General features: G+C 60.4%; 1 protein-coding gene across 4 annotated transcripts in view; it reads left to right on the top strand.

The window, feature by feature from the left end:
- The first annotated feature begins 5,187 nt into the window (after positions 1-5,187).
- The window catches only part of CLIP2 (CAP-Gly domain containing linker protein 2), a 65,187-nt gene continuing 48,212 nt past the window's right edge, over positions 5,188-22,162 (top strand). For 2 of the 4 annotated variants that reach the window (XM_059414712.1, XM_059414715.1), the window contains exons 1-3: positions 5,713-5,821; positions 15,208-15,306; positions 21,111-21,297. In XM_059414712.1, coding sequence (XP_059270695.1) covers positions 21,174-21,297 — 124 coding nt within the window. In that variant the 5' untranslated portion in view covers positions 5,713-5,821; positions 15,208-15,306; positions 21,111-21,173. Of the gene's footprint in view, positions 5,286-5,712; positions 5,822-10,091; positions 10,196-15,207; positions 15,307-21,110; positions 21,298-22,162 lie in introns of those variants that run through there. The other 2 variants (XM_059414714.1, XM_059414713.1) reach the window with 2 other exon arrangements.

A 22,162-nucleotide genomic window follows, 5' to 3' on the forward strand; every position in this document is an offset into this window, starting at 1 on the left:
ACCAGGTACTTAGCCCAGGTCCGGACTCAAGGAGGAATTAACGCCAGGAAGCGGGGGTGGTGCATGAGGACCTAAGGCCTCATCCCAGAGAGGGGCATCTCCACTTTGGCAAGAACCATCCCGGCAGCAAAGCCCTTAGACAGGAACCCCAGCTGCCCCCTCACAGTCTCTATGTGGCCTGAGGGGCGGGAAGTGGAGGCACTCCGGCCCCTGGGGCTTGGTGGGGAGGCTGGGTTCCCCATCCCCTACCTGCCCTGTGAACCGGTAACCGGGCCAGAAGCAGAGGATCTTCTTCCCGGGGCCGCCTGAGGATCCCGTGAGTTTACAGACTCTCGGTGGCTTAGAACCGTAGTAAAGAACACACACTGCACACAGAAGGCGCTCAAAAGGTGCACGTGGGACCCTAGCACATTGCACACACGGCTCCTCTCAGCGTGCCTGTGGCCAGGGAGGGACGGAGCGGGTTTCCCAACGTTTCCTGCTCTGAGTCACAAAGCCCGAAGGCAGCAGAGTTCAGATGAGAGTTCAAGTCGGCTTCTCCCTACTCCCCCTCTGCCCAGCACCTTGCCCACAGGAGCTGCGACCCTGGGCCTGTCCCTTAACCTCTCTGTGATCCGTTTCCTCCTCTCTGAAACACAGGGCCAGACCACATATGAAAAAGAACGGAGTTGGGGGGCGCCTGGGTGGTTCAGTCGGTTAAGCATCTGCCTTTGGCTCAGGTCATGATCCCAGGGTCCTGGGATCCAGCCCCACATGGGCTCCCTGCTCCTTCCCCTACTCCCCCTGCTTATGTTCCTTCTCTCTCTGACAAATAAATGAAATCTTAAAAAAAAAAAGAAGGGACCCACAGTCTGCAGCCTGTCCTCCAGGAGAACAAATGATGACCCCCATAGCCATCGGCCCCAGGCGGCCAGGACTCCATCGGTAACTGCCCGCTTCCCAAATTTTTGCCTTTACTCCCAACTCAGGACCGACAAGAAAATAACTGAGTATGTTCCCTGGCCCATCACAGAGGCGATGTACACCCTGATTTTAGTTATCCTGCCTCCGGCTTCCCTGTGCCAACAGCCTCCCATCCAGACCTACCCAGCCCTTCCCTTTTGCCCACTGGGAGGCTCCCCGCTCCCTGGCCAGCTTGGAGCCTGCGAAACACAAGCCGTGTGGCTGACCCCCACCCTCCACAGCCCGCCGGCTCTGGATAAACCCTCTCTGCTTCTCATCTAAGGGGTCTTCATTTATCTCTGCAACCCATACACAGTCCATAGCTTGAAACCTGCCCTCTAACAAGCCCTCCCTCGGCAATGCCAGCCTTCAGTTCACTTGGTCAGCCTCAGCTCGCCATCTGTCCTTAGGAAATTGGGGAGCTACGCGGACAAAGTCCCCAGGACCTTGAAAACCCCCCACGGAGGGAACCAGTAGCAGAGACCTTCCTTCAGTGCTGGAACTCCTGACGCTGTGGGGTGTTATCAGCCCCAGGGCGGGGAGGTGGGTGGTGGGTGGTGGAGGGGGTGCCGCGATCTGATCCTCTGATCTGATCTGATCCCGGAGGGCAGGCAAAGTCCAAGTGTTTGCAAGGAAGGGTGTGGCCGTGAGAGGGATGGCCTCTCCAGATATCTCCATGGTGATGTCACTCCCAGCCCCAGCCCGCGGCTACATCCAAACAATCATTTTTTTGTGTGTGTTTTGAACAGAAACACAACATCTGAACAATCCTCTTAACAGAAGGTGGAGGGGGTTGGGTTGGGTTAAACACCCTTCTGTGAGTTAAGTAACAGGTACCTTGATCCGTTGATTGTGGAAAGATGCAGAGAAGGGGAGAGAAAAATCGCCAGGATTCCCTCTACCCAAAGCCATCCACCCTTACCAGTCCCGCCCCCCACCCCGTCGTTTCAAAGGTTGGGAATCTACTATATCCACAGTTTTTATCTTGTGCATTTTATTTTATTTTTATTTATTTATTTGACAGAGAGAAAGATCACAAGTAGGCAGAGAGGCAGGCAGAGAAAGAGGGGGAAGCAGACTCCCCGCTGAGCAGAGAGCCCGATGCGGGGCTTGATCCCAGGACCCTGAGATCATGACCTGAGCTGAAGGCAGAGGCTTTAACCCACTGAGCCACCCAGGCGCCCCTATCTTGTGCATTTTAAAAATTGAAGTATAATTAACATGACAGTGTTCTATGTTAGTTTCAGGTATCTGTGATGGGGATTTTTGTTTTTGTTTTTTTTTTTTAAGATTTTATTGTTTTATTTGACAGAGACACAGTGAGAGGGAACACAAGCAGGAGGAGTGGGAGAGGGAGAAGCAGACTCCCTGATGAGCAGGGAGCCTGAAGCGGGGCTCCATCCCAGGACCCCAGGATCATGACCCACACCGAAGGCAGAGGCTTAACCCACTGAGCCTCCCGGGTGCCCCGGTCTTCCCATGTTATTACAGATTTCTCGTAAAAAGTAATTCAAAGTTTACAAAATATTCCTTCACTCCGATGTCCTGTTGGTCCTAAAAAATAAAAAAGACCACAGTAAAAAGTAAACCAGAGGGGCGCCTGGGTGGCTCAGTGGGTTAAGCCGCTGCCTTCGGCTCAGGTCATGATCTCAGGTTCCTGGGATCGAGTCCCACATCGGGCTCTCTGCTCAGCAGGGAGCCTGCTTCTCTCTCTCTCTCTGCCTGCCTCTCCGACTACTTGTGATTTCTCTCTGTCAAATAAATAAATAAAAAATATTTAAAAAAAAAAAGAAAAAAAAAAAAAAAGATAAAAAAAAAAAAGTAAACCAGAGAGGCAGCCCCCAGGCCTCACCTGTGGTTGTCACCTCCCCAGGCCTCCAAGAGCTCTGCCCAGCCCCGCGGTGACTCTCAACACGCTTTTCCCATGGAAAGTGCGCCTCCCCCCTTTCCTAAGGGGCTGCCAGTCAGGGCCCGTGTCAGCAAGAAAATGTCCAGATCAGCACTTTTGGTGGAGACAAAAGCGCTGGGTAAGAGGGCAGCTGGGAGGGGTCTGCCCCCCTGGTCCTCCCCACGACCCGCCATCTGCCCCTCCCCAGGCCTGACGTCCTGGAAGCAGAAAACCCCAATCCCAGCTCCCACAAGACAGAAACTCTTTTCTCACCTAGAAGGAGTCTGGCCGGGGTGAGATTCCCCTTTGAGGCTCCGCCCCACCGAGTCCAGGGCAGGGGGAAGCTAGGACCGGCCTGAGCTGAATAGTAGTTAGGGCTGTCAGTAAGGGAGGGCGCTGCTGGTGGGGGCGGTCAGGCGGAAGGCAGGAGGGGGCGTGGATGGAACCGGACCGGACCAGGTGAGCTCAGGTACATCACAGCCGGCCAGACCCTGCACCCTGGAAAAAACCCTCCTCTCTTATTATTTTTTTTTTAAAGATTTTATTTATTTATTTGACAGAGAGAGATCACAAGTAGGCAGAGAGGCAGGCAGAGAGAGAGGAGGAAGCAGGCTCCCTGCTGAGCAGAGAGCCCGATGTGGGACTCGATCCCAGGACTCTGAAATCATGACCTGAGCCAAAGGCAGAGGCTTAACCCACTGAGCCACCCAGGCGCCCCCTCTCTTATTTTTTTAATTATTATTTTTTGAGCCCTGCCTCTCTCTCTTTTTTTAAAAAGATTTTATTTCTTTATTTGACAGTGAGAGAGAGAGAGATCACAAGCAGGCAGAACAGTCACAGAGGGGGACGCAGGCTCCCCACTGAGCAGAGACCCCCCAATGCGGGACCCCCCTAGACCCTGACCTGACCCGAAACCAAGAGTCTAACCCTCAACCCACCCAGGTAGCCCTCTGAGCTGCTTCTGACTGGCTCTCATCCGCTTTCCATCTTCAGAGCCCCTGTGGCCTTTGCAGGGCAGTGGCAGAACCTAGGAGGCCAGCAACCTGACAGAGCCCTGCCCTTCACTCTGTGTGTCCTCCGCTCCGATGGTTAGAGAAGACCCTGTCCGAAACCCCACGCTCACAGGAGGAGATCCAAGCTCCTAACACGTCCTCAGATGACCCGGCTCTTTTTGAAAGAAGTTCACATTTCTTTAAAAAAAAAAAAAAATTTTTTTTTTAAGAGTAAACTTTATGCCCAGTGTGGGGTTTGAACTCATGACCCCAAGATCAAGAATCGATGCCTTATAGACTGCGCCGGCCAGGGGCCCCGACGTTCACGCGTGTGGAAGGCTAACCACGTACTAAGTGCTGACTGCTCTTAGTGCTTCACATAGATTAGGATTCTTGACCTTGACAACAACCCTAGGAAGTGGTTTGTCACCAGGTCCATTTTGTAGATGGGGAAACTGAGGCCTAGAGAGAGGACTGCCCGTCAGCGGGCAGGGGATGAAGCTGAATTCTCACCGTGGCACTGTGCCTTGTGTCTTATCTCTTAATTTCCAGACGCCCCTGGCCACCTGGCTACAATTTAACTTCTGGGTTCCTGAAGGTAGCCTTTCCCACCTGGAACCCCATCCCTCCCAGGAGGTTGACTCCTCCTCCAGACAGCCCTCCTCTGGGCCCATTCTAGGACCTCCTCTCCCCTTGGTCTCCAGCTCTGGCTCCATCCACCAGCGGCGTCCTCCTCCTCAGGGCTGGCGGGGGGTCCAGCCTCCCTCCTCATACATTTTACCCCTTAGCAGAAGTGAACTGAAACAGTACCCCAGTCCGTAGGTGGGGAATTCAAGAGATGAACTCACTTCTCGAAGATTATGGGAACCAGAGCAATGGAGGGACGGTGGTGGGGACGAAGCCAGTTCCTTCACTCTGGTGTCATTGAGTGTCCGCCCTTGGCCAGGCACTGGACTGGGTGCCTTGCGGGCTGTGAACGAGACTGCCTGGGGCCTGTCCTCCTTGGTGTCACGGTCACCGCGCAGACCACAACCTCCCCCAGCACACCCTCATTCCCCTATTTGAAGGAAAGGGAGGTGAATTTGCACTGGGGGTGGAGAGGGCTGGCAGCTGTGAACTCCGCTGATATCACAGGAGGCCGATCCCGCTCGGGGGAGGAGGGCGCAGCCGTCATCCTGATCTTGGGTACCACTTCTTCCAAAGACGAGTTGGGAACCTCATCACCCGTGCCATTTCCCCCCACCCGCTTTGGCCTCAGGACAGCCCGGAGAGGCCTGCAGGTCTCAGCTCGGCTACCCCATCTCCTCCCCATCCCTTCCTGTCCAGTCCGAACGTCACCTCCTCTGTGGAGCCTTCCCGGAAACTCCAGGAGCCGCCCCCAGCATCCCGAGTTTCCACCTCTCCCGGGGCTCTGGGGCATCCCCGTGCGCAGAGCGAGGCCGACGGAGGCTCTTTCCGCGCCTGTAGGTGACCCGCGGCGCGGCGGGGGTGGGGGTACCCCCGACGCCCCAACACTGACGGCGGCGGGCGCAGGAGGAGGGGAGGCCGCGTTCTCCGCCCGCCCGCCCACTTGCGGCGCGGCGCGGCGGCCCGAGAAACGCGAGGCCACGTGAGCGCGCGCCTGACCCCCGCCGCGCCAGGCCCCGCCCTCCCGCGCCCGCCCCAGCGCCGGCCCCTTTTGTTCCCTCCCGGAGCCGGGCCGCTCGCTCCGCTCCCGCTCGGCTCGGCTCGGCTCGGCTCGGCTCGGCCGCGGGGCGCGCAGGCGGCGGCCGGGGCTGCTCGGTCCGCGCCTCCCGCCTTCCCGCCGCCGCCCGGGCGCGAGGCCCGGGGCCCGGAGCGCGAGCGCGGAGCCCGGGCGCGGGGAGGGGCTGCGGCCGGCGGGCGGCGGCGCGCGGGGAGGGGCCGCAGCATCCTCTTCCCCCCGCGGCGCCCCGGCCGGGAGCGGAGGAGGCCGGGCCGCGGGGCGCCCGCCGTGCAGCCCGCCGCCGGAGGGGCGCAGGTAGGAGCCGCGGGGCTCGGGGGGGAGGCCCGGGGGAGGGGGCTCGCCGGGCAACAAAGGAGCGGGCGGTGCGGGGGGCGGCGGCGGCCCGGCCGGGGCGGCATTGTCGGGGCGTGGGGCGGGCGGGCGGGTCGGCGGCCGGCGGGCGGGCGTGAGCGGGAGGTGCTCCCCCGCACCCCCAACTTCCCGGTCGCCCGCGGGCGAGGAGGGGCGGCTGCCGGCGTTGGGGGGCTCCCTGGGTCGCGGGTGGGCGCGTGGAGGCAGCGCCGGCTCCCTCGGCGCCCGCACCCGCAGACCGGGTTCCGCACAGCTGCCGGGGGGCGGGGGGGGGGGGCCCGGCCCGGGCCCCAAGGGCAGCGCGGGGGGGCCGGACGCCGCAGGGCTCTCGGGGCTCCCGGCCGGGGGGGGGCGGGGCGGGGGTGCCCCAGCCGGGTGGGCGCGGCCGCGCGGCCCCCTGGTCCAGATCTCCGGCTCTGGGGGAGCTCGGAGCCTCCGCCCCGCCGGCTGGGGTCGGCCGGCCCGTTGCCTTCGCAAAACTTGGTTGAAGTGCAGGGTGGAGGGGTGAGGGGGAGGCTGGGGCAGGGCGGCTTCCCGCAGGGGTGCCCCCCCCAGGGCTGGCGCTGGGAGCTGGTGAGGCAGCAGATTTTCTGCCCTCCCCGTAGGGAGGGGCCTTCGCCGCCGAGATGCTTCGCCCTGGCCTCCAGGGCGCGCCCGTTTGGGCCCTTCAGGCGGGGGGCTGGGCGGGGCGGGTGCCCCCTGGGCGCTGTCACCAGGCCCCAGCCCCACTCCGGGCAGGATGGGCAGGGGGGCATCTTGGGGAGGGTCACACACCCAGCCGGCATCCGCCACCTTTGATACCCCGCCGCTCCCATGTGGGTGAGAAGTAGGAGTCCAGTTTGGGGCGGGGGGATGTCCTCACCCCTGTAAGATACCCAAGGGAGGTTCATGGGGGTAGCACTGACCCAGGGCTGCAGGCAGCGGAGGGGAGTGCTGGGAAGGCCACGTGGGGCAAGACACCCCACCAGTTGTAATGTAAACAATGAGTCCTTCATTCATCAGGCTGCTGTCACCTGTCCCAGCACTGCCAGGGGCGGGCAGGTCCCTGGAACCAGCCTCGCTGCCCCAGAGGAGCACAGCCCAGCAGCACCGATGGCCGGCTGGGTGGGGGAGCTGGGAAGACACAGGAGGGACCCCTGGATGATGGGGTGGAGGAGGAAGCTGGGTAGAACCCTGAGCCACAGTTTGCTGCCAGGATGCCAAAGGGGGTTTCAGGCAGGCAAAGTCGCAGGGCCAGAGGCTTGGAATCCCAAAAGGAGGCCTGGTGGCTGTTGGGTTGGAGGAGTGGCAAAGGACTTAGGTGACTGGGGTGTGGGGTTTAAGGCAGGGGAACTTCTGCGGAAGGAAGGGATGGTTTTCCCCTTCCTACTTTTGCAGATGTTCCCCCCACCCCCGCCGAGCTCCCCCCTCCATGAACTGTGACCCCAGGCTGCACTGGTGTTTGCAGGGCCTGGCTGGGGAGAAAGGTTGGGGTACGGGTGGGGAGAGAGATGGAGCAGAGCTTCAAAGGCGGAGGACCTGGCGGAGGGAGGCTGGTGCTGTTTGGGATCCTGCCCCCGAGCTTGAAATCCCAAGCTGGGGGGGATTCAGCCACCCAGCAGGCCCTTTTCAATATCTCCTGGCTTGCTTGGGTGGTTGAGTTGGGAAGCCGGCAGCCTGGGTTCCAGCTCTGTTATTTATTAGCTGTGTGACCTCGGACAAGTTACTTCTCTGGCTCAGTTTCCCTGTCCTTTAGAATGAGGGTGCTTAGGGTCTCTGCCTTTTTAGAGTCGCTGTGGGAATCTGATGGATGGATGTGTGTAAAGTGTGTGTCCAGGGACGGGGAGGGTGCCCAGTGTTTGTTTTGCTAGTGCCCTGGGTCCAGCCTCTGTCCACAACTGCGTGGCTCGTCCCTCTTGTCCCCTCCCCTGCTATTTGTGCCCGCGGGGCAGTCCTGCCTGTTATCCACCCCCTCAGGCGCTCACGGCTCACCGCAGTTTCCTTCCCGGGCTGCTCCCTCTGTTCTCATCTGTGATGTGGGGGAAACACTCCCCTCCTGCCCTCCCCTCCCTGACCCTGCCACCCTGAAGATTGACCCCGGTCCTCTTGAAGCCACGTCTCCCCCCTCTGCTTCCATGCCCAGAGTGGGGACAGCGCTCCTGACCCCGTCTTCATCGGAGCCCCTGGAACAAAATACCACAGACTGGGTGACTTAGGTCCAACAGAAATTGATTTCTTACAGTTCTAGAGGCTGGAAGTCCAAGCTCGGGGTGCCAGCTCCGATGGGGGAGGTCCTCTTCAGGCATGCAGACTTCTTGTAGTCGCATCTGGCAGAAGGGACTTGGGAGCTGTCTGGGGTCCCCTTTACGAGGGCACTGATCCCGTTCAGGACAGATGTCACCTCCGAAAGCTCCCCCCCCCCATACTGTCACGTTGGGGTTAGGTTTCAAATATGAACCTGGGGGGTGGGACACAGACATTCAGACCTGAGCGCCTGCCCTGAGGTCCTGGGGGGAGAACTCAGCTTTTGTGTAGGTTTTTAAAACAACAGCAACACATACCCAAGCCCTCGCACTGCCAGGAACCCTTTCCCGAGCTCTCTAAATGCTTGTATTCACAGATGCGGGAATGAGGACCCAGAGAGCTTTCCCTGGTTGCCTTTTGTGCATCCATTAAGCACCAACTGTTTTTTTCCCAGGGGAGACAGGCTACCATACTATGTACATTATCACCAGGGCTCCGTTTGGGCCATGCCTTCCTCGGACACCACCCCAGTTTGCCCAAGTCCAAGGCGGGGAGAGTCCTGACCCGTGTTTTCGGGATTCTCTGCTTTTGCAGGGCTCAGGAAACTCCTTTCAGTTAGATTAAGGGAGAAGGGGAACTGGTAGAGCCAACAGTTACAGGCGGCCCCGGGGTCCTCCAGGACCCGGGATGCTGGCAGGCAGCCCCCCCTCTGGCTTGCTGCTTTCTGGACCGGGGTTTCATTTTCTCCTCCTCTCCCACTGCATCTGGCCCTGCCCCCCTCCCTGTAGGCTGGCTCTGTCTGGGTTGCCGGCTGCCCTGAGTGGTGACTATCACTGAGGCCCCAGGACCTCCTGTGGGGCCCCCCTCGTTCTGGGGGTGCTAGAGAGACTGACTGGCCCAGCTTGGGTGAGGGGACCCACCCTGCCGCTCAGCTGGCGGTGGGGGGGGGGCAGCCCAGGTGGGCTCCGGGGCTGGGGGCTGCGGATCCTGCCTTGGGGTGATGGTTGCCTGCTGTGTGCTGGGGGCGTGTGCTGGGGGAGGACGGGTGAATGGGGCATTGCCCCACCTTGGGTACTCGGGATCTGATGGGAGAGGCCGACCCAGGCCAGTTGATGGGGTGATTTCTTGGGAGTAGCTGGAGTGCACCGGTCCGACCTGGGTTGGGGGGAAGTGATGGCGGGGGACGGCGAGGGACAGAGGGGACGTGAGCCACGGCACCTGCCGCCCCACAAGCTGTGGCACAGAAGCCGATGAGGGTCCTCCCTTCAGGACCTGGAGACCGGAGGCCCGGTTGCCAGCCCGGGACCCCGGCAACCCCACAGCCCGCCCTGTTCCCCCAGGGGGAACAGTGTGTGTGTGTGTGTGTGTGTGTGTGTGTGTGCAGAAACAGTCATACAAAACTCATGTTTTCAGAGGAAATGATTCAAAATGATAATGAAATGTTTCCCTTCCGAGTAGGAAGCAGAGCACGTCGGGTGGCTTTCATTACGAGGCGTGGGGTTTTGTCCACGTGGCCGTGCCGTCCTCTCTGGGCAGCTCTCGGGCGTCCCTGGAGTCTGTCCCGGACTCTGTCCGCCCAGGAAAACACCCGCTCCGAGTTCACGTCCGTCTTCGCCCTTGCGGCCTCTCTGCCGTGAGGGGTTGGAATTTGAGGCTCCCCCGGGGTCCCTGTTTTTCCGGCTGGGGGGCTCCGCCTGCAGCCCACCACTCTTCCAAGTGGGGCGTGAAGCCAGACCGGCCACGAGAGAGGGAGGGAGTGACGTTTGGTGTCTGGGGGGGGTTTGCCTCCCTGTATCCTGACTCCGCTCAGGCTGTTCCCTTTCTGCTGTAGGCTGTTCCTTGCATAAACTCGTTGGTGCGTTGACCCAGCTCTTTCAGACCAGGGGCTGAGCTGGGCACACGGCGCTCAGGGCAAAGGAGAGAGGAGGACCTTCACCAGGGTCTCGCGCGCTCTTTGACCCCCGAAAGGGCTGGCAGGTGATTTGCCGAAGGAAACGCCGTATAAGGGGGTGGAAAAGGCACGCGAAAGTTGAGCAAGAGGAAGATCAAAAACCAAACGGAGCTGGAGGGAGCCCACTGGACCTTCTTCCGGAGGTAATTTGACTCCGAGCTTTCCAGCAGCCAGATCCGAGGAAGGAGCAGGAGTTTGGAGGGGCTGTATGGTCGCCTCGCCTTGCGTGAGCCCCGCCTGCTGTGTGTCCCGCCCAAGCCTGAGGGTTGGACAGCGGGGGCAGCCGCTGCCCCTGGAGGGTCCCTGTCCCCAGCTGAGAGCTGGGGCTCTTGTGCACAGCCAGCCCTTCCCCGGGGTCTGACCCGTCCCAGGTGTGGGTGAGAGCCCGGGAACCAGGAGCCACGCTGCTCTGTGCCCAGGAATCCCTGTCTCACGAGGGGGGCATGGGGCCAGGACATGCGGCACCCAGGTTGTGTGCCCAGTCGGCCCCAGGAGTTGGTCGAGGGGTAGAAGAGGGGAGAGGCATTTGGGCAGGGCGAGCGGTGGGGTGAGATGCCTCCAGGAGCCAGGAGAAGTTCAAGGAGGCAGAACGGACTGTTGGGGGCGGGGGGAGGAAATGAGGCCAGAGGCAGGCAGGGCCTGGGCCGGTGGGCGGGGATGTAGCAGACGGTGGCCTCGGGCTGCCCTCCTGACCTCTTGCCCAAATCTCATCCCGGGTGCCTGGAGGAGAGTCCGTCAGGAAAGCGGCCAAGAGCTCAGGCTCTGCGGCCAGAGGGTCTGAGTTCAAATTCCACGCCTGCTCGGTCAGCCTTGTCACCGTGGGCAAAGGATGGAGCGTTCCAGGCCTCAGTTTCCCCACCTGGAAAGTGGGTGCGCTCCTAACAGGGCTGCCGCGAAGGTCTGCTGTGCTGGTATTTGTCCAGCACTCGGACCGGTGTCTGGAGCAGAACAGACCGTGCAGGTCCGTGGCTCCCGAGGCTGGAGGAGCTCAGGGAAAGGGATGGTCTATCCCCCCCGAAGCCCCCACCCCCAGGACAGCCACACAGGGTCTAAGTGCAGCGCAGTGAAGAAGCAGGTTCTCTGTGATGGGCGTGGTGTGGACATGGGGTCCCCTTTCTCCACGGTGGACCCGCCGTGGGGGGCTGTGGGTGCTCAGCACGGCCCATTAACGGTTAATGTTGCTCTTGACGGGGTCCGACGCTGTGTGGGTTCGGGAGAGCCTCCCAGGGCGGCTGTGCCAACTGGAGCAGAAACGTGCTCTGAGAGCAGACCCAAGTCTCTGCTTGATCCCCTCCAGTGATGGGAGGCTCACTGCCAGCTTCTTTGTTCGCCGGACCCACGTGTGGTTAGCATCCACTCTGTGCGCCGGCTGCTGGTTGTTTTGGAACGTTCTTCCTTTCCCGGAGACGGCTCCAAGCTGGCCAGCGAGCGCAGCGATGGCGCGTGGACGGGCTGCTGTGGGCCTCCGGCTGACCACGGGCAGGACGAGGACGGCCGAGGAGGGCATTTCTGCTCATTCGTGTTTCCTTCCTCACGCCTGTGTTCACCGCGGAGGGCCGTGTGCTGGGCGCTGTCCTAGGTACCGAGCCCGGCACTGAGCAACAGAGGCAGAGGACGGCCCTCTGGGAGCCCCTTTCAGCCAGAGGTGAGGGAGTTTACCAGCCGAGGAGAGGAAGGGCATCCTCGGCAGAGGGAACGGCGCGTGCGAGGCCCCGGCGATGTGACACTGTGTGTGGGTGGGCGGGCGTCTGCGGCATTCCGCTAGCATTTGGAGGCTGGGGGTGGCCGTTGCTTTTCTGGAAGCACTAAAAGGAAACCCTGACTGTGAGGGCTTGCTAGCGACGGATCTCACCCCTGGAGCCACCAGCTTCTGCCCCTCCCCACCCAGCGCTCCCCACCCCCTGCCAACAGCCCTGGGTTGCCCTTTGGGTGCATAGATGGTGCCCCGTGGCCCCCCAGCTGGCACGTCCCTTCTCCAGGCTCCCACATGGGCCCCAGTTTGCACTCTGTCCTGCTGTGTCTGTGAGGGGACAGGCCCAGCTCCGTGGTCTCAGCCTCCAACCTGCCCCTGGCCTGCAGGGGAAGGCTCGGGAGGGGGGGCTGGAGTGCTGACTTGCATGCTTCGTTGAGGGAGGAAGGTGGGCGTGCTGGAGGCCGTCCAACGAGCACAGCCCTGCTGCGTGTCAGGCTCTAGGTGCTTGAGCTCGGTGGGGCTTGGGCCTGCCCGCGGGGAGCTTGCAGGTCCCGCTGTGTGTGGGGGGGTGGCACACAGGAGCTCGCATGGGCCCCAGGGTTCGGCACCACCTCCTGGGCTGGTGGGGGGGGAGACCCCAGAGGCAGGGACCACCCCTGCTTCCTCTGCTTCTGCTGCTGCCCACCCCCCAGCCTAGGTATTAGGGAAAGACAAAAAAATATGTGTATATATATTAGAAACATATAGGTATTTCCATAAAATGTTCATATTGCCATAAAACCTTTTTATGGAAATACAGCATCCGTACAGAAAAGTGTGCATGGTGCTTGTTGAATTTTCTCCAACCGAAACGCCTGTGTAACAGAGCCCAGATCGGGAGCGAGAACCAGCTGGCTCCCCAGGGCCCCTCTTGGCTTGTCCTTACAGTCAGTACCCGTGACCCAAGGGGGGACCCCTTCCCTGATTTCTGGCATCTTCATTTTTACTTATTTGTTTGCTTATTTATATTTATATTGTATTACTTATTTGTCTGTTTATTTTTAAGTAGGCCCCAGGCTCAGCCCGGGGCCTTAAACTCACGACCCTGAGATCGTGACCTGAGCCGAAATCAAGAGTCAGATGCTTGGAGCGACTGGGTGGCTCAGTGGGTTAAGCCTCTGCCTTCGGCTCAAGTCATGATCCTGGGGTCCTGGGATCGAGTCTCGCATCGGGCTCTCTGCTCAGCAGGGAACCTGCTTCCTCCTCTCTCTCTCTGCCTGCCTCTCTGCCTACTTGTGATCTCTGTCTGTCAAATAAATAAATACAATCGCAAATAAATAAATACAATCTTTAAAAAAAGAAAAAAAGAGTCAGATGCTTAAACTGACTGAGCCCCCCCTGGCACCGCTGTATTTTCACTTTTTATTTATTTTATTTTTACTTTTATTTTTAATTTAATTCAATTTAATTTTTTAAAAGATTTTATTTATTTGACAGAGATCACAAGTAGGCAGGGAGGCAGGCAGAGAGAGAGGAGGAAGCAGGCTCCCCACTGAGCAGAGAGCCCGATGTGGGGTTCGATCCCAGGACCCTGAGATCATGACCTGAGCCCAAGGCAGAGGCTTAACCCACTGAGCCACCCAGGAGCCCCAAGTTTGTGCCTTTTCATCCCCTTCCACTGTTTTGCCCGTCGTCCCCACTGGGATGTCCCCGTTCCCCTGTGGCATCTGCCGATCAGTTGTCCCGCATTTGTGCGACTGTTTGTTAGAATTTTATTGTATTTACTTATTTTTTAAAGATTTTATTTATTCATTTGAGAGAGAATGAGCACAGGCAGGGAGAGCACAGGCAGGGGGAGAGGGAGAAGCAGGATCCCCACTGAACAGGGAGCCCGATGGGGGACTCTATCCAGGAGCCCGGGATCATGACCTTGAGCCGAAGCCAGAGGTTAACGGACCGAGCCCCCGGGCGCCCCTGCTTGCTGGTGTTTGGAATGCCCTCTTTCTGTGTAGGGCTTGGCCAGGTGTTTGGCTGATCTTGGTTTGTTGGGCTTTTCTGTGTTCTGAGTAGGAATCCTTCGTGGTACGTAGGAATTGCGAACATACCCTTCCTATTCCGTGGTTAACTCCTGACACGCACTCTGTCTCTCCGTGTTGTCCTTTGACGTTCAGAAGCTCTTAATCTTAATCGTGTCCGTGTGTCCATCCTTTCTCTGCTTTCCAGCGCTCCCTGGGTCCTGGTTAAGCAACCTTAGCCCACCTCGGTGTCATGAAGATCTTCTCTCGTGTCTTCTGCTAAAAGCTAGATTGTTTGGCCTTTCTCGGTTAGGCGCACTGTCCCTCCCACGTGAAGTCAATGTATTCGTTTCCTTTTGCTGCTCTGACAAGTGAGCCCGAACGTGCCAGCCCCAAAACTGTATTTTATCTTACAATCCTGGATGCCAGGTGACCGACCTGGATCATTCCAGGCTCAAGCCAGGATCCCGGCAGGGCCGTGTTCCTTTTAGAGGCTCGGGGAAGTATCTGTTTCGTGACCTTTTCCAGCTTCTAGAGGCTGCCCACATTCTTGGGCTGGGGCCCCTCCTCCGTCGTAAAGCCAGCAATGTCACAGCGAGTCGTTGGCGCGCCGCCCTCTCCCTGACTGTCCCTCCTGTCTCCCTCTGGAACTTTGAAGGACACTTGTGATCACTTCGGGTCCCTCTGGGTCATCCAGAATAATCTTCCCGTCTGGAGGTCAGCCGACTAGCATCCTTGACTCTGTCTACAGCGTTAACTCCCCTTTGCCGTGTGGACGCTCGCGTGGGAACAGCTTCGGGGATGGGGACACGAACACCGGGAGGGGGCTGTCGCTTCTACCCGCTGTAGACGGGATCGTGATCTTTTCCAACCTGTGGTCCTCCGGTTGTCCCAGCATCACTTATCGTAAAGACTGTCCTTTGCTCCAGGGTATTTTTTTTTAACGATTTCATTTATTTATGAGAGAGAGAGAGTGCACAAATGGGACAGGGCATGCGCGAGGGCGAGGGAGAAGCAGACTCCCCACTGAGCAGGGAGCCCGAGGCCGGGCTGCGTCCCAGCACCCCTCAGAGATCACACCCTGAGCTGGAGGGAGACCCTTCACTGACTGGGCTCGGGAGCGTTTTTTTAGTATCTGGTGCAAATCCTGACCCTGGAGAGGAGGTGTCACTTGAACCTCACCGCCCTGGTCCCTGGCTCCGTGACTGGCAGCCTGGGCCTCAGTTTCCCATTCTGGGAGATGGGAATAAAGGTGGGTCAGAGGGCAACTTGAGTCAGCCAGGGTCGGGCCCGCATCGTGGGCCGGTGGCAGGAGGGCCGCAGCTGTCCCGTCACCGGGTGTGGGTGGCCACACGGCCCGGAGCGGGTTCTGGAGCCATGGCGGTCCCCTGGTTGTAAGCGTGCCGACTCGGGGTGTGTGTCTCAGGCGAGGGACGTGTACTGACCTTGACTTTCCTTCCCTCCCCAGACCGACACGGCCCTGATCCCCTTTGCTGCGCTGAGAGACGGGACCTGAACCACCCCCAGCCTGGGGCAGGATGGCCCATCTGCAGTGTGTCCGGCTCAGGTAGGACAGACGAGACAGCCCAGGCTTTCCCGGGGCTCTGCCATCACCCAGGCCCTGGGCAGGATGCGAGATCCTGACTCTACAAACTGGCCTTCCCAGCCCTGAACAGGGTGAGCGCGTGGGACTGGACCCCAGTTTTCTGGACTCGGCCCCTCGGGTGTCAGGGAAGCTGGGGTCCGCTGGGGCCCTTGGGTTGTCCTCTGCTCAGCCTGTGTGCCCTGCCCTCCGTGTCCATGCTGCCGGCCCACCGCGACGTCTTCCCGCCTCTGCCTGCCTCTTCTTGAAGCCACGTCGGCTGGTGGCGTTCAGGCCCCAAGCTCTGCTGCGACGCTCGGGCCAGCCCCTTTCCTGGGCTGGTTCCGGATGGCTGCCAGGCCCCTTGGTACTCCCAGGGGGACTCTGGACCCCAAGCAAGCCCCGTTAGCTCCCTGTCCTTCTTGGGGCCACCAACTCCTGCCATTGGCCTGCGGCCCCATGAGTGACAGGATTGCCCGGCCTGGGCCTGCTCTGTGGGGCTCCGCTGACCGGGTGAGAGTGAAGGGCAGGTGTGGGAACGGGGCACAGGTCCCAGGTAGGCACGGGTAGGCTGGTGCCATCTCCCCGGCCGTCCTGGGCACCCGGCGGGAGGCTCCCGGCTTGGACTGTCCCCTCGAGCTGGTCGAACTCGCGGGGAGGGCACTGGGCGGAAGGCCCCAGCCTGGGTCAAGAGCAGACGAAGTGAGCCTCCCTCCCGAGCAGGATGGGACAGGCAGGGAGCGCCAGGTGGGAACAGGCCCGTGGGGGTGGTGGTCGCGCCCGCCTGCTGGGCTCGGGTGGGGGTGTTGGGGAGCCCTGGGCTGGCGGTCGGCCCCTGTGGGGGGTCCGCTCAGTTTGGGGCCTGCCCCCCCATTCCTCCGGTGGGTGTGCTCGGGGAGGGGAGGGACTCTGCCCCCCCCACCCGTGTCTGTCTTTACAGCTTTAGAAAACTTTATTTTATTTTATTTAAATTTCATTAATGGACACAGAGTGTATCATTAGCGTCAGAGGTAGAATTCTGTGTTTTTTAAAAAATAATTAGGAATACTTCAGGCACTCAGAAAAAGGAGTAAAGAGAACCTGATCGCCACCACATGCGTCCTGCAGGACTTAAGAAAAAAATCTTAGAAATAGGAACGGAGCCCCCGGCTACCACGCCCCAGCCCCGTTCCTACCCGAGACTCGCACCCCCCCGGCCGTCGCGTGGACGCCACGATCAGCACAACTCCTGGTGCCTCCCGGGCCCCGTGGTCCAGGTTTGGACGCCGCGGCCACCAGCCCCCGCTGCCCAGCCTCACAGGCTCCGGGTGTCACCGGGCGTTTTGACTTCTTGCCCATCTGATTGGGCGGGAAACGGGATCTCCTTGTGGCCGCAGGGCTGGGAGAGGACAGGGGAGCCTGGGCACTCTGGCTGCTGACCCCGGAGGCCAGGCGGGAGGAGGAGGACTAGCCCAGGGGGGCCCCTGATGTTGCGGGTGGCAAGCCCGGGCTTGAAGGCTGGGCTCCAGCCAGCAGCGGGGTCTTACCAGAGCGCCCCCCTCCAGCCAGAGGGGCCCGGGGCTCTGCAGTGGGGTTCCCTGTGCCCTCCTCCCGCACCCCCGGGCCCTGGCAGCAGCCGGGAGATGGGCTTTCTCCACGGCCCTGCTCGGCACCTTCCCCCCATTCCGTTGGGGCCACATACCCTGGGCCTCCGATTGGCAGAGGGTTCTTGGGCCTCATTCCCCGCTGAGCCCGCGGCCTGCCACCCCCAGGCAGCTGAAATGGAAACCCTGAAATGCAGCCCGGGTTGTCTTTGGTAAATGGCAGTTGAGGGCAGCACAAAGGGGGCCTGTTGGTCTGAATGCTGCCCGCCCTCCCCGCCCCCGCCCTGCCTGCCTCTCCTGGCCCGAGTCCCCCGGGGAGGCGGCGTGTGCCACCCCCCCCCCCCCGGGCCTTCCCTTCCGCGGGGGCGTCTGTGGGCACAGAGGGGCGCCCGTGGGGTGTGCGTGGACTCACCTGTCCGTGCTCCCCACGGGCTGCCACACTGTCACCCCATCTTACGGGCGATGCGGCAGGCTCCCACCGGGCTACGGACCCGTAGCCACCTTGGACCCACATTGCCTGCAGCCTTCTCCCTCCTGTCTCCTGGGCCTGCTCTCCCCCCACATCCCCCAGCCAGCGTGGCCGGTGGCCAGTTTGTCACCACATCCCGGCTTTTCCCAGGAAACCCGTTCCTTCCTCTGTCCCATGAGCAGGGCTGAGTCACAGGGGGTGATTGGCCCCAGGTCTCCTCCCCCTTTCCCTGTTCACCATTTCTTCTCTCCTCCCCTCTCCCCTTCGCTCAGCTCCCCGCCCCCTTCGGAGACCCTGGGGGTGGGGGTGGCCGCTGGCCTCTCCTGCCCAGCCCTCCCCACCCCGCAGTGGCCGTGGGCCGGAGTCCAGAGTGAGTGCACCGGCTCCTCCGGTCTCCTTTGTCAGCGAGGCACGCGGGCGCTCCCCGCAGAGGCCAGGGGTCTCGCAAATGTTAGTCCAGCCTAGGGAGGCAGGGGAGGGCCGGGCCCGGGGCTGGGCCCAGCACAGCGGCTGAGCAAGCAGCCTGTGAGGTTGGGTGAGTCCCTGCGCCTTCCTGGGCTTTCCATGCTCCTCCTGAGACAGCTCCTGGCTCCTCAGGGCTCAGGAGGGTGAGCAAGGCCCCATTCCTGCAAGGCCTGGCAGAGGCCCTCATCCTGGAGGCCGCTGGGCTCTTCGGGGTCCGGGAGGGAGCAGGGCAACTCCGGAGTCCTCCCCAGGGAGGAGTGTCCTCGAGATTTGCGGCTTTGGAGGCCTTTGTCCTCTGGGCAATGGCAGGTGTGCCCTCACAGGGGGTTTCCGGATCTCGGGCTCTGGGCCAGGTCCTGTGCTGGGCTGGGTTCTCAGAGAAGCTGGGGCCCCGGCTGGGGTTGCCCACGGGCTCCCGGGAGGCGAGATGATAAATGAGAACAGTATCATCTCTCCTCGGCTAAGCGTGCCAGCCTGAGGTCTCTGTGGGCCAGAGGTCTGGGAAGACTTCATGGAGGAGGAGGCGCGGGGCTGGGTTATCATGTAGGTGGTCGGAAGAGTGAAGCAGGCAGGAGCAGAGGCAGCGGTGGGGTCTGGCAGATGGGGCTTGTCAGGTGAGCAGTGAGGGAATTCCGGGCCGCCCGTGGCAGTGCTGGCTGGGGAGACTCTGATGCTAGGGTCGCTGTTACAGTGCCTGGTGTGTGGGGCGGGCCACAGGGCTGCAGGGTAAGATGAGGGGGCCTTGAAGGCCGGCAACTGACTTCTACGGAGAGCCTTCGAGGGCTTTGTTTTTTATGTGATCTTCAGAAGTTAGGATTTAGCTTACAGACCATGAAATTCACCCCTTTTAAATACGGCGTGGTGACACATTTGATATCCAGTATAGATGTCAGTTGTGGGGCCATTACAGTTCGATTTGGGAACACTTCTGCCTTCTGGAAAGTTCTCTCATGCCTGTTTCGGGTCAGTCCCAGCCCCCACCCCCAGGCAACCCCCGACTGCATTCTTTTTGCGTAGTTTTGAGATTTCCTATAAATAAGAGTCATGCAGTATGGAGTCTTTCGTGTTTGCTTTCTTGCAGTTAGTGTAACGTTTTTTTTTTTTTTTTTTTTTTTTTTTAAGATTTTATTTATTTGATAGAGAAAGAGCGCACAAGTAGGCAGAGAGGCAGGCAGAGAGAGAGGAGGAAGCAGGCTCCCTGACGAGCAGAGAGCCCAATGCCGGGCTCGATCCCAGGACCCTGAGCTGAAGGCAGAGGCTTAACCCACTGAGCCACCCAGGTGCCCCAGCTTTTTTTTTTTTTTTTTTTTAAAGACTGTATATTTGAGAGAGGGAGAGATGGAGACCGTGAGTGGGAGAAGGGGCAGAGGGGGAAGCAGGCTCCCCACTGAGCAGGGACCCCCCCCCCCCCCCCCCCCCGGGTGTGTTTCCCCTGTACCCTGGGGACCATGACCGGCCCCGCAGCCGACCGTTAAACCACTGGAGCCCCCCAGGTGCCCCGTGATTAGAGTTCTTTATGTGTTCTGGATATAAGTCTTTTAATAGGTGTATGATTTGTAATGTTTTTCCCTGGGGGGGGGTTTAGGCAGAGAGGGACCCCAAAAGGCATGGGGAAAGGGCTCCTTGCATTAGGATTTCCTGGGTCCGAGGGCCCCTCTGCTAAGCTGCTGGGGCAGGAAGCCATTTAGCCCTTGGGGAGGGGAATTCGCAAGCTCTCTTGCCCACTGCTGGCTCAGCAAGTCTTTGGGGCTTATGAGGGGAGGCCAGCAAGTCCTAACCAAACCAGAGAGTGATGTCTGCAACCACAGTCACTTCCCTGGGGAGTGAGCTCGCTGGAGGGCCAGTTTCTGGGGGACAGGGAGCCCCTCATCTACCTGCCGATGGAGCGACTCCCGGTCTCAGAATTCCGGGGGCGTCAGAGTTGTCCATCGGAGGAGTGAGATGTTGGGTTTGGAAGGCTCTAGGACCAGGCCAAGGCTGGCAACCATGTCCTATGTCCCTGTTGGCTCACCTGGGTGTTTATGCATCTCCCCATGTGCCTTGGGGGTTAGCTGTCTCTGCTCTCAGGGCCGGCAGCCCAGTTGGTCCCATTGGCTGTGCTAACATGGAGTCGCCGGGTCAGCTTGCTCACCTGACCGCCATTCGGAGGGCGCTTGGCAGACCCCTGCCGTGAGCCTTGTGGGTGGGCTTCTGTATTAGTCACAACTTTCTGGGTTGCAAGCGACAGGGCCCCTCCAGTAGGTGTAGGCAAAAAGAGAAACTTGTCCTTGTGTGAGGTTGTGTTGACGGGTGTAAGTGAGGAGCTCAAGGGACCAACTTCAGGCTCGGTTGGATCCAGGCCCTCCATCCAAATCCAGCAACTCAGCTCCGCCTGCTCCAGGTTGGCCTCATTCCCTGGCAGCCTCCTCCATGCGGTAACTGGGATCGCCCTGTATCCAGCTCGGCATCCAGCCCACATGCCCAGAGAAAGGAAATAACCTTTCCTGAAGGTACCAACCAGAGTCCAGGCCCTGGAGCTCTTTGGGTCATATGATCTTTCCTTAACTAACCCTGGGGGCTCTGGGCAGGCCTGGGTCATGGGCTGAGCACCCAGAAAGCACAGATTTCCCCCGTTCCCGAGGTCCCGGGGGGGTGATGCCTTTGCCAGCGTCCTCTGCCCATCTGCTGGAGCTCTGTGTTTCCTTTCCCCGCTGGACAATGTCCTCGCCAGACAGAGGCCTGCAGCCCTGGGGCAGGGCTGGGTCTGGCCCCTGGCAAGCCTTCCGTGAACGTCTGGTGCAAGAGAGGGTGTGTGCCAGGGCAGTGGAGGAGAGGACCGGGGGATGGTAGGCCTGTCTTGTCTGCCCCAGGCTGCCCACGCGTGTCGGATGTCATACCAGCCTGTGCTCGGGGGGAGGCCCCCTCGGCCGCTGGTGGCTGCGCTGACCTCCAGGGTCCTGGTGGAGGGCTGCTGCTGGGGCCAGTGCAGCTATCCCGGCAGACCCCCCAAATTAGCCTGCTCCTGCTCTCACCTCGCAGGCCCTGGAGGTGGGCAGGGACAGCACGCCTGACCTCGGGGTCCAGCAGACCAGGCCACGTGCCAGGCCACACTGTGACCACAGGGGACCCACACTTCCTGCCACTGCCCTGTGTCTCGGTTTCCCTAGCTAGGAAAGAGGGCTGTGGTGGTCCCAACCCCATGGGGTAGGGGGTGCAGGAATCCTGCTGTGTTACACGTGGGGGGCCCTGACCAGTGGAGACATGATGAGGTGACGGCTCCCGTCTGCCCGCAGGTGAGGGCGATGGCGGAGAGAACGTGACCCGCACGGACCCTCCACGCACCGACTGGCACCACCATGCAGAAGCCCAGCGGCCTGAAGCCCCCCGGCCGTGGGGGGAAGCATTCGAGCCCCGTGGGCCGGACGTCCACTGGGTCAGCCTCCGTGTCTGCAGCGGCGGCGGCCACCAGCTCCAAGGAAGGTGCGCGAGGCCGAAGGTGGTGGGTGCGGGGCTGGGGTCGAAGGTGGTGGATGCGGGGCCGGGTGTGGGGAGTGCCCCTTCCAGGAGAGCCCCTCCAAGAGCAGCCTGGGGGCTGGCAGCACACGGAAGTTCTTCCTTCTGTCTGGCTGTAATCCCTTTCCTAATTAACTAGCCTTATATGTGTCGTTTCTTCTCACACTCCCCCTCCTTGCGGGGCAGGTCTTACTGCGGACTCTGCTTGGGGGCGAGAAAGTGGGGATCGGGGCGGGCATGGCCCTGCGCCCAAGGTCACTGAGCTGGAATTCAGACTCCAGCCTCCAGCGGCCTCCCTGCCCCGAAGTGTTCCCTCCAGGGTCTGGGATTGTCCTAGTCCCCGGGGGGGGGGGGGGGGGGACAGCTGTTGGGGAGCCCACGGTGGAATGTTTCGGAAGATTGATGCAGAGGTGACGTTGTCTATAATCTAACCCCCCTAGAGGTACCCGTTATTTTGGTTTCTATCCTTCTACTTTCTTTTTTTTTTCCTACCTACTTGCAATTGTGCTGCATCTACGACTTGAAAATCTGGTTTTTCTCCCTCTAATATGATTCGAGTGGATTTTTCCACGTCATTTTTAATGGATGTAAGATATCCGGTCCGTCCAACGACTCTAAATCAAAGGCCTGCTTTATTGACAGAGTCTCAAACCCCCAGAGCTTTCACGCTGAGCAAAACCGGATGTGGGCCCAGCCCTCCCTCGGGGCTGCTGGTCTGGTTGGGCGGGGGTGGGGAGGGGTGGGGGTGGGGGTGGGGGTGAGATCTTAGAGCTGGGGCCTGACCGGGTCTGGGAGGTCAGCCCCCAGGAGGGGACAGGTGAGCTGAGGTCCG

Source organism: Mustela nigripes, chromosome 11 (assembly GCF_022355385.1).
Source record: "Mustela nigripes isolate SB6536 chromosome 11, MUSNIG.SB6536, whole genome shotgun sequence".
In the NCBI taxonomy this organism is placed as follows: Eukaryota; Metazoa; Chordata; class Mammalia; order Carnivora; family Mustelidae; genus Mustela; species Mustela nigripes.